This window comes from Haliaeetus leucocephalus, unplaced genomic scaffold, assembly GCF_000737465.1.
Source record: "Haliaeetus leucocephalus isolate CR32 unplaced genomic scaffold, Haliaeetus_leucocephalus-4.0 Scaffold217, whole genome shotgun sequence".
NCBI classification, from domain to species: Eukaryota; Metazoa; Chordata; class Aves; order Accipitriformes; family Accipitridae; genus Haliaeetus; species Haliaeetus leucocephalus.
This window is the reverse complement of record NW_010972653.1, coordinates 9,818,058-9,833,616: the sequence shown is the minus strand read 5'-3', so window position 1 is coordinate 9,833,616 and position 15,559 is coordinate 9,818,058. Positions and strand designations below refer to the sequence as shown.

Below are 15,559 nucleotides of genomic sequence, written 5' to 3'. Positions count from 1 at the left end.
GTGTCAGTGTTATTATTTTCACCATCTCTATAGAGCACAGTACGGGGAAAGTTTGTAGAGAAACTTGAAGTCTTAGCACATAAACACATGCAAGAAGAGCTCTCAAGTTTACAGTTTGCATTTTTTGAAAATTCAGCCAATTGCCATTTGTAGCTTTTGGTGGGTTACCAAAACAACATTTTCTTTTTTCATTTCCAGCTTAAAAACAAACACACACAGATACACACCCAAAATCAAAACAAAACAAAATAAAACAAAACCCCCAAACTCTGTGCTTTAAACAGTAACAATGAGGATCTTTGGCAGTGTCTATGGGTCACTGAAAGTATATAATATGTTTCATTTATGAATACTTGTAGAAGGTGTGTATGAGAAGGTAGTAATCACTCTCTGTAATTTGTAATGATTATTGATCAGTGTGTATTCATTTTGCAGACATCAATGAATGTGAAAATGAAACTAATCCACCATGCTCTCCTTCTACTAAATGCATTAACACTAAAGGCAGCTACAAATGTCTCCATACTGATCCTTACAAGCTGTCAGAAGATGGAAGAACATGCCTTGGTAATGCTTGTGAACCAACTGTCCATTAAAACTTTCTCTGTTCTGTTTTACAATGCTGTAAAAATCATAAAATTGAGATTTATTGAAGAGCTGTTAACATACGTAAAAAACCTCTACACAGAGTCATGGGCATAAAGAATACAGTCAGATTCTGTAAAGTAAATGAAGGTATTGAATAAATAATACAGACACAGAAGTAAGCTTTTTGTTTTCCATTCCTACCAGATATAAACCATTAAGTATTTCCTGACGGTGCATATGAAGGGGGGATCAAATCTGTGGCAGTTTCTCCTAGTTAGTATCTAAACTCAGCACCCAGATCTTAACTAGAGTTCCACCTATTGCATTCCAAAACTGTTAACCCCTTTAGAGCTAGCATAAATTATGCATTTTCTTGTTTTTCAGCTTTTCAGCATTCATGGAAGCTGTATTGTGTCTTAAGGTTTAGGTGGGGAGTATGAGTGTAGTTGCCCACTGATGCTAAGCAATACCTGTTCTGGGGAAAGGCTGCCTAGATCTCTCAGAAGCTCCATGAAAACCTGCAATCCAAACTCAAGTGGATGGATATCTACTTTACCAAAGTGCCCAAGGGAAGCACAGAAAGTTTAGAGTGCTCAAATCTTGCATATTGACTGCTATATGCCGCACAATCATAGGTAGGCTGAATCTCACTGATGGCACATTTCTTGTTTCCTGTTTCAGCAAATACCTTGGTCATGACATGTGGGATTACACTGTCCCTTATTATTAATTGCACAAAGAAAACACATATGCAAACAAACAGATGTCTTCAATGATATGATGTACATGCAGTCAGTTTTCCAGCTGTGGTTCAGAACCACATGAGGATACCCCTCAAGTGACACCTCATCCCTCAAATGAAACGCTAAGTGAGGCCATGTGAGATCACCAAAGGCCCAGTGTGGCAGTGTGCTCCTCCCCACACCGCCTGAGCCATAACCACTAGTGGGGGTATGGATGACTGCATCCAGCTTACTCTGGACTTTAGGGGACAGATGGCAACACAGTAGCCAAGGGCTGTCTGGAACAGTGATCCAGATGTCTTGCTGGTATGCAAATATAAGTCAATCATCTTTCTTTATAAATAGTGGACAGCCCGGGGCGGTTGAGCTCTCCTTCACAGCAGCTGGCTGCACACCAGGATCTCCCCGTGAGTAGGGACACCTCCCAAGTTTACTGCTCGAGGTTGAGAGATTTCTTATCGTGTCAGATATTAGGTAAGTGAATTGGGAATAAGCACGCTGAAACTTTGAAATCTTAGCTAAGTGATATAAAGGATTGACTGTATATATGTAATCCTTTAGACATAAACCATTGACCAAGTCTGGGACTAGGAATGGATCCAGCAGCACCTAGACTGCTCTCTGAGAAGGAGTTTGGAAAAGAAGGGGGTCCTTTCTGAACCACATGACTGAACCGGAGGGTCTCCCTGACACCTTTGTCTAACCCTGTCCTCTGTGCAGTAAATAGTCAAGTGTACCTTGCCATCAAATCTTGTTAAACCACTGTCGCATTTACCACTGAACTTTCTTACATCAGTAAAGGATATTGTTGCTTCTCTTTTACGAGTGAAGTGCATGACTCTATCAGTGACACCCAGGAATGAAGGACGGTGGGAGACTACACTAACACAGCAGCACTTGCCATCCCTCTGGGCAGGCACACCAGCAGAAGTACCTTCCCAACAGTGAATGTTGCCAGAAGGACCTAGCTCTCTCTTGCTGTAGCAAATGCAAATGCAAATCCTCAGGGTCAACTCTTTCTGGGATAAAACTAAAAAGGAATGGTGTTAGTCATTCAGAGTTTCATCTTTTAACATATCAGAAAAATAGAAAAAAAAACCTTTTTTTGTAGGTGTTTCTTATCTTTATTTACAGTTTATTCCTTTACCCATTCAACCATGGTTATATTTATTTACCACTCTAAATAGAGAGACAAAAACCTGCCTTCAGATGAGCTTAAAGAGATTAGTTCACTGGTATTGAGTGCAACAAAGACAGATTATATGAGGACATTGCACTAGCATGAATGTAAGACAGCTCCAAACATAAGATAAAGTCTATATTTCAAGGGAGGAAATAGTGCTTACAGTCAGTGCTACTGTGCCAAGTGATCATTAGCCCAGACCAAGTCAAATGTGCTTTTCAGAGCTTCATTGGCTTTCTGACAACTCAAGAAAATGAGTGCAGATACAGCCACCCAGGCCACTGCTGAATGTCTAGCATATAAGGTTAGTGCCTTCCTTTAGACCTCAGTGGCTGGAAGAGATTGTCATCTCCATGGACGCATCCTTGCATGCTATGCTAAGGTTTGGTTTGTTGGATCTCTACAGTCATAACAGCTTCTGCTATGTGACACACGTTGCTTCCTTTTACAGCTTAAAGCTATGGAAGAAACTGTCCATTGACAAATGACTAGCAAAATTTGGCAAGTGATTACCTGGGTCTCCCTTGCTTTCTTTTATAGAAATAATGAGGCTTGCTTTATAGTATCTCTGCCATAACTGCATTTTAAACTGATTGGTCAACTTGAAATTGTGGCATTAATCAGCCAACAACCCTTTAATCCACTGCAGAGTGTAAGTCATTACATGTTAGTTATAATTTATATTGACAAACTTTTAAAAGACATCATGCCCCTTCTTATATTCAAGGATGCAATTGCAGCTATTCTTTACTTCATTACCTTTTTACCTCCTCACTGGGAGCCCCTAGCTGAGTACCATGAGTAAGAGGCAATCTTTGAAAATGAAACCTTCTAAAAAAGTGGTGTCCGAGGCATATGTACTGAAGAATTAATGCTAAGCCCAAGTTTCAGTGTTACCATTATGTGATCTGTAACCCAGATATGCATTCCTGGGGAACAACCCAGGAGGAATGAGAAGCCAGTGTGCAGTTACAAGGTGATGACGTCACTGGGATCACAGAAGCATGGTGGGATACCTCACACAGCTGGAGTGCTGCAATGGATGGATACAGGCTCTTTAGGAAGGACAGGCTGGGAAAGTGATAGGGGGCATGTTGCACTTTTTGTGAGAGAGCAGCAGGAATGCATAGGGCTCTGCCTTGGGATGGGTCAGGAGTCAGTGCAGAATTTATGGGTCAAGATTAGTGGGCAGAGCAACATGGCTGCTGTTGTAGTGGGTATGTACTATGGACTCCCTGATCAGGAAGATGAAGTAGATGAGGCCTTCTTCAAATAACTGGAAGAAACATCAAGTTCACAGACACTGGTCTTCATGGGGAACTTTAACCACACTTTAACCTGGAAGGACAACACAGCAGGGCACAAGCAATCTAGGAGATTTCTGGAGAGCACTGACAGCTACCTGACACAGGTGATCAAGAAGACAGCAATGAAAGGTGCTCTGCAGGACCCGGTACTTACAAATGGAATCACAGAATCACAGAATGGTTGAGGTTGGAAGGGACCTCGAGAGGTCATCTTGCCCAATCCCTCTGTTCAAACAGGGCCACCTAAAGCCAGTTGCCCAGGACCATGTCCCGACAGCTGTGGAATATCTCCAAGGATGGAGACTCCGCAACATCTTTAGGCAAACTGTACCAGTACTCAAACACTCTCCCAGTAACAAAGTGTTTCCTGATGTTCAGGTGACACTTCCTGTATATCTGTTTGTGCCCATTGCCTCTTATCCTGTCAGTAAGCACCACTGAAAAATGCCTGGCTCCATCCTTTTTGCACCATCCTTTCAGATATTTATACACATCGGTAAGTTCCCCCCTGAACCTTGTCTTCTCAAGGATAAACAGTCCCAGTTCTTTCTGCCTTTCCTCATAGGAGAGGTGCTCTAGTCTCTTATCTTCATGGCCCTTCACTGGACTGTCTCCAGTATGTCTATGTCTCTCTTGTACCAAGAAGCCCAGAACTGGACACAGGACTCCAGATGGTGCCTCACCAGTGCTGAGTAGAGGGGAAGGATCATCTCTCTCGACCTGCTGGAAATACTTTTCTTAATGCAGCCTAGGACACTATTAGCCTTCTTTGCAGCAAGGACCCATGGGTCCTTTTCTGCCAAGCTGCTTTCCAGATAGTCATCCACTAACATATACTGGTCCCTGTCGTTGTTCCTCTGCAGGTGCAGGACTTTGCACTTGCCCTTGTTGAACTTCATGAGGTGCTTTTCAGTCCATTTATCCAGCCTGTTGAGGCCTCTCTGGATGGCAACTCGCTTCTCTGGTCTATCAGCCACTCCTCCCAGTTTTATGTCATCTGCAAACTTTCTGAGGGTAGACTCTGCCCCATCATCCAGATTGTTAACTAAGACGTTGAACAGGATTGGACCCACTGTTGACCCCTGGGGTACACTGCTAGTTCCTGATCTCCAACTAGACTTTGTTCCACAGATCACCATGCTCTGGGCCCAGCTGTTCAGCTGGTTTTCAATCCACCTGACTGTTCATCCAACCCATACATCAGGTTGTCTATGAGGACCTTGCAGGAGACAGTGTCAAAAGCCTTACCAAAGTCTATGTAGACAGTATCCGCTGCTCTCTCCTCATCTACCAGGCCAGTCATTTCATCATAGAAGCTTATCAAGTTGGTGAAGCATGACTTCCCATTGGTGAATCCATACTGACCACTCCTGATGATTTTCTTGCCATTCATGTACCTGGAAATGGTTTCTAGGATTAGCTGCTCCATCACCTTTCCAGGGACTGAGGTAAGGCTGACCAGCCTGTGATTCCGCAACAATGAGATGATGGGCGTTCAGGATCCTAAGAGGAGAGAACATGACAAAAAAGTAGGACCACAGCGCTGGATTTTAAGAGAGTAGACTTGAACCTCTTCAAAGCTCTGCATGGAATAATCCTATGGAAGACTGTCCTGAAGAGAAGAGGGGTCCAGGAGAGCTGCTTGATATTCAAGGATCACCTCCTTCAAACCCAAGGATGGTCATTCCTGACAAGTAGGAAACTGGGTTTGCATAGCAAGGTTTTGGTAGCAGGGGTGGCTTCAGTGAGAAGCTGCTAGAAGCTTCCCTTATGTCCGACAGAGCCAATGCCAGCCGGCTCCAATGAGCCAGCAATGCAGCCTAGCAGCTAACAAGGCCAAAAGCATCCTAGGCTGCATTAGGAAGAGTCTGGCCAGCAAGTCAAGAAAGGTGATCCTCTCTACTCAGCACTGGTGAGGCATCATCTTGGAGTGCTGTGTCCAGTTCTGGGTTCTCCAGTACAAGAAAGATTCAGAATTACTAATTTGAATCTAGTGAAGGATGATGAAAACAATGAAGGGACTAGAGCTTCTTTCTTATGAGGAGACCTTCAGAGAGCTGAGACTGTTTAGCCTTGAGAAGAGAAGGCTCAGGGGGTCTTGTCAATGTGTATAAATGCCTCCTGAAAGGGAGTTGAGCTGAGACACACAGACTCTTTTCAGTAGTGCCCACTGGCAACCTGCTGTAACTGACCGTGCTTAAACAGGGAGGTTTGATTAGTTGATCTCAAAAGGTCCCTTCCAACTTCAATGATTCTTTGATTCTGTGATTAGGTATGGAGAAAAGGAACAGGTTTCTAGCAGAGTTTTATATGGTTTCTCTGTAAACTGTGGTTCTTAACATGCTTGTGTGCATATCTCACTGTCATTTCTCATACTGTTTCCATTGAGAAAGTAGTTAATTAGCTACTTGACTGTAGATCGCTCCCAAAAATATTTGTATTAACAAGTGAAAGGAGAACATTACCAAGTCAACTGTGTTCTAGCTTGTTTAATTTCCATATTAACAAAAATTATGACAAATTTGCATAAAACTACTCTGTGTTTTTACTTAACTGATACAATAAGTTTTTATCAAGGTCATTGGGTGGCTTGGTTTGTTGATCTGTTGTTTTTCCATTTTTAAGGACATCATTCATAAGGCCCAGCTAATTTCACAATATATTTAGAATGAGGTTTTGAGCCTTGGTAAAAAAGGCAATGCAACACTTTTCTAAACCAACATGTTGATTATAATAAATGAGCAGCTGAAATTTAGCAGTAATAAGAATCTGGGGATCTGCAGTATAGAGTGATTTAAAATTATGAGAGCACTTCACATTATTATGAGCATTCAATCTTCAAAACTAAAGTGCTCTTAAAATTTTGAAGAGCTCTAGTAATGCTAACTATTCAATACTGCAAATCTATATAACCTTCAATCCTGCTTTTATTGATGGAATTCATCAGCAGGCTCAAGGCTTTCTTTTCTAAGGTTGGATAATGTTTTTGACTCAGATGGAAACTTTTATAGGGTAACTTTATCCAGGAAGAGAATTTGTTGAGTTGCCTCAAATCAAAATTGCTCAGCCCTTACCACTTTGGCCCATGGTTTGTGTAATTGCTAGAAGTAAAAAAAAAAAAAAAAAATTACATACAGAAAACTCCCAACTTTCCATTTATGCATACTCCAACCATGAGAAAAAGACTGTCATGTTGACCCACAGTGAAGACATTTAAAATGTGCATGGCTTGCCTCCCAGATGAAGTAGGCTAAAACTAATCATTTATGAAGGCTTCACCAATGGGCAGAAACTTTTTAAGTTGAAGTGTGTCATATGATTAAATAAGTACGTGTTCCTACCCTCAGGACAATGGAAATAAGCTTGCTTTTATAAATCCTATTTTCTTTGATGTGATCTCAAATTAAAAAGGAATCTGGATGTATTTAGCCATATTTTTTTTAAAAAAATATGACAAATATAAAATACATTAAAAAGTTGAAAAAGCTGTATTAAAAATACTTTCAGCCAGTAAACTAGCATGTGTTTACATAATTGATGCATGAGGATTTTCTAAAGTGCTCATGGGAAACTTCTGCCTCATTCAGTGAGTAATACAGTTTGGATTTTACTTTTTAAATTACATGGATAAATCCATGAAAAATCTATCCAGTGTGTTAAATTTTGGAAGCTTTAATGGGACCTTTGAGTGCCACAACAATAAGAATACATTATGCATTAAAAGGATAAGAGCCTATTGTGTGAGTGCCCTCAGTGTTCCTCCTGTCCATGTTGTGGGCAAAAAAATGAACAGTATTGGGCTCTTACCTGGTAAATGGAGTAAAGATTTAATTCTGTCATTAGAGGTGTCACAATGTAGTCCAAAGGAATTAACATGAACAGGTGGATAGGTTTTCAATTAAAGATCAGTATAAGTAAGCATGAAGAAGTCTCACCTTTCATTTATGTTGTCTTGGTGAGCGGGTTAATATTACCTCCAACTCAGCATACTGCAGCAAATGTAATTTCAAATTGGGAAGAAACTAATTCATTTTAGCATTCTGTTTCCCACAGTGCTAACAATTACCTGTCTGTTTCAACATAAATATTCATATATATCCAGTCCCTCTCTTTCTTACTTTTTAAGAATAGGAAGTCTAACTCACTAGGAAGTGAAGTTACTTCACTTGTAAATTCTCTATTTTTTCTGAAGCCCATTAGTCTCAATATTCTGGAAACCTTGCTCTGGAAAAACTTAGGTTTCCTCCCACCTAGTTTAATTCAGCTATTGTTAATAATTGGTCCACTAGTGATACTGTATTTACTGTTGATACTTCAGTACCTTTCCTCTTGTGCCTTCATGACAACTTTTAGCTTTGAGATTATACTTTATCTATTTGTTTTTCTTTTCAGATGATGTTTAAATTTGATTGATGGCTTTTTAATATTATAACTTGAGAACTGACCATAAATCTTTTCCATAGCCAGTTTAACCAGTTTGTATGGTATATATGAAAAAAACCAAACAATTTAGCTCCCATTGGTTTGATCAGAGGACAACTCCCACTAAGGAATTGTCCTTAACTGTTAAACCCAAAGACCAAATAACTTGAGAGAAGATGCAGAGCTAGAAGTGATGTTTCAGGTTGATCTTTAATACTCCAATAATAGTTCTCTGAAAGACCAAACGAACTAAAAGTTAAGAGGTAGTTCCCTCTCTACTACTGAAATAAGATCTAGCTGCCAAGAAATAAAGATTTTTTTTCTCATAAAATATTTTCTGTGTAAATCAGAATGAAAATGAGACATTTTGATTCATTTGTTTAAAAACAAAAAAGAGTGATGGTGAGACACTGTAGTCTGTTGTTCTGGGTATGAACTCTATGGTTTCTTGTGAATATGTGTTGCAAATTGTCTGTTCTGGATAAGGTCCTCACAAATACTTTCAATCAACTGATGGTTATTTACCTAGTCTGTTTGAAATCTCTGATAAAATTGTCAACAAAAGTGGCAGTATATCAGTTTGCATGCTCTTGCCTTTCATTTCTCTCATTCTAAATACCTATCTTAGAAAAGCAGTATACAAGAAACCCAGCTGCCAGACAGCTTTAAAATTGCGTTGCATTACTATATCGCCTCATTGTAAGGAATGAAGTTCTGAAAGCATAAGAAGTTTGCTTTCTGCACTGAATAAGGACTCAAGGATTTGAGACACCTCTTTCCCTTCCTTGCCGTAATAGTAGTCCAGGCTCCACTGTGATTTTTGTTTCCCCAGGTGCACCAGACAGAGTGGAAGGTTTCTCCAAAGCGGACAGGCTAAGGCTGCACTGTAATCCACCTGAAGTTACACTCCCAAAGCCTGCTACCAGGAATGTGTGCTTTTATTTCTACATATTCCATGCAGAGTTGAGTTCGGGCTTCCTATAAACTTTAAGCACCTTGCTGTATGCTTTGCTTTGAAGGTGGAATGTCTGTTTTCCTTCCTTGTTGTTTGACATTACCACAAACACGGATGAAATGGGCAAAGGCAGCAAAGACCTCGCATGATCCCTCAGCAAGAATGCTCTCCGACATGGGGCACACAAGCCCAATAGCTGCTTTTGCTGAAAAGTAATCTAGAGAGGCAGCAAGTTTTGTCACTAGCCCAATCTGAGGGTACTCTGAGCATCAGTGTCTATTTGGGCTTTGAGTTTTTTCTCGTTCTTCCACCTGGGTACCTGTGTGAGTCCAAGGCAGAACCTATTATCTCAATTGTTATATAAATATGATTCATTCAGAGGAGGTAATTTCTGTATCTAATACTGATTTGCATTGGGATAGTAACAAGAGGCCACTGTCCAATTAGAGCAGGATCTGCACCAGTTCCTCATTCCATTAATTCTTTAGAGATGTTACAGTTTAGACAGAAGATAAGAGAAAAGATGTGGATATAACAAATACGATGGGAAAAATTATAAAATAATGGTGAGACAACTGTGATCTACTTCTGTAGTACTCAGGCTCTTTGATCTTTCTAAGGAAACACAGTACACCTTTATTTTCAAATTTGAAATTATTGTAGAGGCAGTATAGTTATGTGTGTTGCCCTATATATGGCACAATTTTTGTTGTTGCAGGTGCTGGCATACTTCCTAAAGACTCTTTAGTTTCCATCATTTTAGGGGTCGTCATGATTTTTTTGTTTACGATATTGAGTTAGAAAGTACTACACCAGTCATAAGTTTAACCAACTTTTTATCTTATTTATCTAAATATGCAAACATTTCTTTTCTTCTGTGTAGAATTTCTGCCTTTGATTTTTGTTCTCTGCATAGTCAACTAGTAGCAGACATAAAGTTCCCATCTTTTGACCTTGTGAGGTATTTCTTCTTTCCAGAGTATGATGATTAGAATTTCTAAAGCCTTGCATTTGCTTATTGTAGAATGCAACAGAGAACATTCAACATACTTTCAATTTTTATTGAACATACTGAATTAAACTGAAATGGCATTGAAAACATGCAGTGAAGTTTCTGAGTTCAAGGAAGGGAAACAGTTTCTTTTGATACGTATTTCTAAATTAGATTCTGTCTACTTGTTGCTGTTTTTACATTTCTACCTGAGCAGTGCTGACAGAATATAAATTTGGGATTTAACAGATTAGACCTTAGGGATCCCACTCAGACCATGCTTTCCCAGTTGTTTTCTGACCAATTGCAATCTAAAAGAATGAAGTTACTGAAGTCTGTAGATAAGATCATGTCACCTGACGCTACGGGGACAGACAGACTCTTTTGGAGATCCTTGGCAGAATGATGACGGCACTCAGTTGTAGTTACAATGAAAGTTTTTTTTAATCAGAATGTTATGATTAGCATAGTATAGAATTTTATGATCACGGTAGCACAGGATTTTTATAAGCAGAATCAGTGTAGCACAGTTTTATAGGTAGTGTAGCACAGAATTTTATAGCACAGCTTAGTTAATGGTTCCTAATCACCTGGACCCCCTGCAGACTGGGTCAAATTTTAATACATGGCTTGCTGTATCAATATAACAATCATAATCTCAACTTGAAGACAGGTAAAAGAATACAAGTCACTCACTCAATCCCTGTTCATCCCAGGGTCATCACAACCTGGTTGGCCACGTGCCTGGGACCTTCAAGGCTGGGAAGGAGGGAAGAAGTCATCCTGACACCTAGGAACCTTGAGGTCAATAGGGAGGGGGAGGAGAAATCTGCCCGGTGCACAGGACCTTCAGGGCCTGATGAGGAGGGGAAAGGGGACTGATACGTGGCCAGCTCCGTCACAGAGAATGGCCGTCTGCCTTATAAAATGGCATTACTTATGCTGACTGTATTACCAGGGGTCAGGAACAGGGGCTACCAGTCACTGATCAGAGGGAATAACCATGGAAATAACATTTGTGACACTGAATCATCTCTCATGAAGTAGCAGTTTTCTGTACAACTCCAGACAACACTATCTAGCTACTCTTTCTAAGGTCTTTTGAATTTATTGTGCATTTTCCCAATGGGAACCAGGAAACTATGAGCTCTGATTTTCAAAACCAATCTCGATAGCTAGGGAAAAGAAAAGTATGCCAGAATTTAGCTTTGGTGAAAATGTTAGTATTTAGCACAGTTCAACTGAGTATACTCCTTAGCCTACATTAATTTCTTATTTCAGTATGTAGTTCTCTTTAAATATTATTAGAAAGACCTATCTTTGAAAGTGCATTTTACCCCAGCACAAAAGAATTTGGTCTTAGGATTCCTCACAGTCATTCAACCCAAAATATTGTCATCTGACTCCTAATTTTAATTGGCTTTAATTTTTGTTCTGAATTTTATGACAGTGACAGATTGTAACCTTTGGATAAAATTTCTTACCTTTTTACATGCTTTTAGTGCTATGTCAAAGGAACATAAATCCTGAAAATTATACTTCTTTAAACTTTGCTGGATTTATAATATTGGACGAACTTTCTTTGCTGTGCTGCAAAATGCAGAATGCTGTAAGTAGTGACTCATCACAGCAGGTGCTTTAGTCTGCAAAGTCACTCCGTACTCTCAGCACTGCACCCTGCAGGGGTGAGAAAACCAGCTGCTTTGAGGTGACAAAAAACATGGCTTTTGGCACTTTTGTCAAAACTATAAGAAAAATGCTGCCTTTATTTGAGAAAATTTTGCTACAGGAGCCCTAGATTCTGTGCCATCCAGGTATTTAAAAAAATAATCTTTTGACAGTCTGATTTTTTTATTTTCCAGTGGATGGATTCATGTCCTTGTAAATATTTAACTGAGAAACTAAGATAAATACTGAGCTGTATTCAGGGGAAGGTAAAGAGAGTAGACTGAAGCAAAAGAGTGCTGCACTTCAAATTAACTGTGTACTAAACTCAAACCGCAATTTTATTCCACCAATGACTGAGATGTGTAAAAGCAAAACTAAGTGCTTGAATTAAAGTAGAACAGGAGATGGTTTTTACAATGTTTAGCAGCTATTATATTCTTGTCTGAGACGTCCCCTTCTATTAGATTGTTTCAATGAAAAATATTAACACTGTATTACGATTTCTGTGAGTATTCATGGCAATTGCTTTTGGCATTTCAGTATACATAACAAAAGTTTTGTACATTTATAATAAGTTAAGAGCATTGACAATGGAAAGCTACTGAGGAATTAACATTCTCACTATTATTCTTGCCACCCTGGCTCACAAGCTGCAAATGAACTTGGTGTACCTCTCTTCAGAAGTCTGTCAGTCACATGATTACATCCTTTGAATATTGAAATTCAAGATGAACTGACAATCAGACTTCCCAGGTTGGAAGGTCACCTTTATTTTACATGGTGTGCTACACGGCACTGGAAGCATACACATCTGCCATGCTGATGGATGTCTGCCCACTCCCAAGATAGCAAACCAGTTTTGCTAGGATACAGATAGCAGCTGAAGATGCATTGCATGCCCATCACTGCAGGGGCACAAATTCCACCGCCCGGGAAAGCTTTGTCGCTTTATCACCATGTGCCTGTTTGTACTCGATCATACTTCTGTTTGCATCAGAAAGACAACACGGTAAAGTGAAAAAGGCAACAGATACTCTGGTGCTTGACACAGCAAAACAGATTTGTTGTGATGGGCTTCTGCAATACCTGTCAGTCCACGTGCTGGAGCCTATGTAAATGTGAGTCCCGAGTTTCTGCATATAGCATAGACAGCCAACCTCTAAGCAGACCTGGCTGACCCAGGGCTAGCTCAAAAGCAAGCACTTCAAGGGAAACAAGCCCAAACCATGGGGCTGAACTGGTGCTGAAAGGCCAGAGAAAAGCCAAAGGTATGTGTGCTGACAGCTTCCTCAGGGTGATGTCTGCACTCTATTATGTGGTGCAGAGCAAGAGCTATGATTTTAGACACCGTGTCTTTGCAGAGTGATGTTGTCAAACTGCCTGTGCAGTGCTTGAAAAGGGGTAGGCAGCCAGTGGTCTGTCACGATTATCATGCTCTTCCCATTCTCCTTTTAGGTGTTTCATGTACCTGCTTTCTTATCATATACGTGGCCTGCATGTACTTTCTCTGCCTTTTTATCATGAAACTGTAGAGTGCTTATCCTTTATTTCCACTCATGGTTTCTTGGGGTTACTCTATTAATTGTAATTAATTACCACTTTGCTGCTTTGATTGCTGAATGAGATTTGGCCACAAGGGAAAGGATGAACATTATCTTTTGAAGAACACAAGAAATGTTAATATTGGATCAGTCCCATGAAGGTGGCAAGAGAGACTTCAGCCAATGCTCAAAATGAACTGCAATTTTCCCAGTTATTTCTTCCCAGCATTTATCTGTCGTTCAGCTTGGTTGAGCACTATACATCACAAGTGCTCGGTTTCACACCTTCAATAATCGTTGACGTGACTGAAATAAGAGTCTTGTATTTCCTTTTCTTTTTGAGCTCCTAAAATGAAGAATAATGGACACTACCACTCTCTGTATAGCCAAATAACAGTAAAGGTAAACAAGCACGGGCTGAGTTTAGTGCCCCACTAGGTGAGCTATAAATCAAAGGTACTGACCCATTTGGGTCATTAAAATCCCATGATCCTTTGTGTGAATGGAGAGATTTAGACCTATGGTTCAAAGTTTATGTATTCCACAATGCTTCAGGGAATTTCTGATATTTTTCACTAAGATGGAAAGTAACCAAGATGTCAGCTGGAAAGTATTTAAAGAACACTAACTTCTTTGACAAAAACAAAATATCAGCATTCATAACTTTTTTCTCTTTTACCATTTTGCATTCTGTGAGCAAATTTTCAGAATTTTTCTGCCTTCCATTATTAATTTTAGGAAAAAGACAAAGCTCTCAGCTGCTTTAGATAATTTTCCAGCTAGAATAGCTCTAGCAATATCCTGAGTTTTTTAACTCTGTCATGTTAAAACTTATATCAGGCATTCTGATCTGCCACAAATGGTCTCTGAATACCAAGTGGGTAGATTGTTGACCACCCCAAAAATTTGTGAGCTTTGGAGGCAGAGGTGGTGGTAAGATAGCCAGGCTGTTGCTGGCTACAAAGAGCCTGCTGACTATATCTCTCAATAATTGCTGATGCTTACTTCTATCCTATAAATTCAAATGTGAATCTTGATTTCAACTAAAATATAAGAAATATGACAAAGTGACAATGTCAGTTACATGAGATTTTACCAGAAGGAATTCAAATAATTGTTACATTTTGGAATGATGTTATTCATAGTCAGCTCTGACCTATTTTTGACTGTTTCTGAATGAATTTTCCCATTATATCCCTCTGACATATTATTCAAATAAACTCATTAAATGAAGTTATTTCTCATGGAACGAGAACAAGTCCTCACACTGCAAAATTCTTCCATTTTCTTCCATGGGACAGAAATTCTGCCTTTGGGCTGTTACCATATAAAGCAGTGCTGTTCTCTTTGACCTTTTTCTAAGCTTGTGATATCTGGCTTCTCACTGCTATGTATTACACTTTTAAAATAAAGGGAACCTGTCTGTTTAGTTGAGGTAAGTTCCATGGCAGTATTCAAGTGAGCATATTATACAGTGGTCTTGTGTTTCTCTTTTGTGGTATTTTTACACTTGTTCTTGGATTACTGCAAACTCTGGTGGCAATTCTCTTTATGTTAAACATAAACCCAAATGCCTACATATACCTTCAGTGAAAGAAGCCTGGCAACAATAGGAAGAACAAATTTAAGTAATTTGCGTAAGGTATGTCCCTCTCTCCACAGAAACTTTAGAAATCTTCCTGCAGCAGACATGGCCCTTGATTTCTTGCAGTTGAAGGCACACTGCTTAAAACCAAAATCATAAGTAATTTGGCTTAAGATAAATGAGAAAAATAATGACACATGAAGTTGAGGTTTTCTTCACTCATGCTTACAAAAGATGCTATGGTGTTTCTGAGAAATGGTGTAACATCTACTCTTCTACCAAATTTCTATTACAATACTAAAACCAAAACTTCCATATATATATATATGTATGTAACCTTTGAGATTTCAGTGATTTAAGTTAGGCAGTTCCCTTCTTATGAATCTCATCTGTCGGTTTGCTTAATTCACAGGTGTTGCATTCTGGCAACATAATCTTGCAAGCTGTGATATACTTTACTCCATGTTGCTATTCAATGTACAAGATAAATGTGGAGAATGGGATTTAACACTCCTTGATTATAGATTTCTGCCTGTAGCTGAAGTTAGGTTGCCTTTATAGGGTTCTGGGGAAAAT

The 15,559-nt window shown here is 39.5% G+C and overlaps 1 protein-coding gene across 1 annotated transcript in view; it reads left to right on the top strand.

Annotated features, from left to right (window-relative positions):
* The window catches only part of TPO (thyroid peroxidase), a 51,960-nt gene extending 41,961 nt beyond the window's left edge, over window positions 1-9,999 (top strand). The window contains exons 14-15 of the mRNA XM_010566757.1: window positions 436-561; window positions 9,917-9,999. Coding sequence (XP_010565059.1) covers window positions 436-561; window positions 9,917-9,999 — 209 coding nt within the window. The remainder of the gene's footprint in view (window positions 1-435; window positions 562-9,916) is intronic.
* The last annotated feature ends 5,560 nt before the right edge of the window (window positions 10,000-15,559 follow it).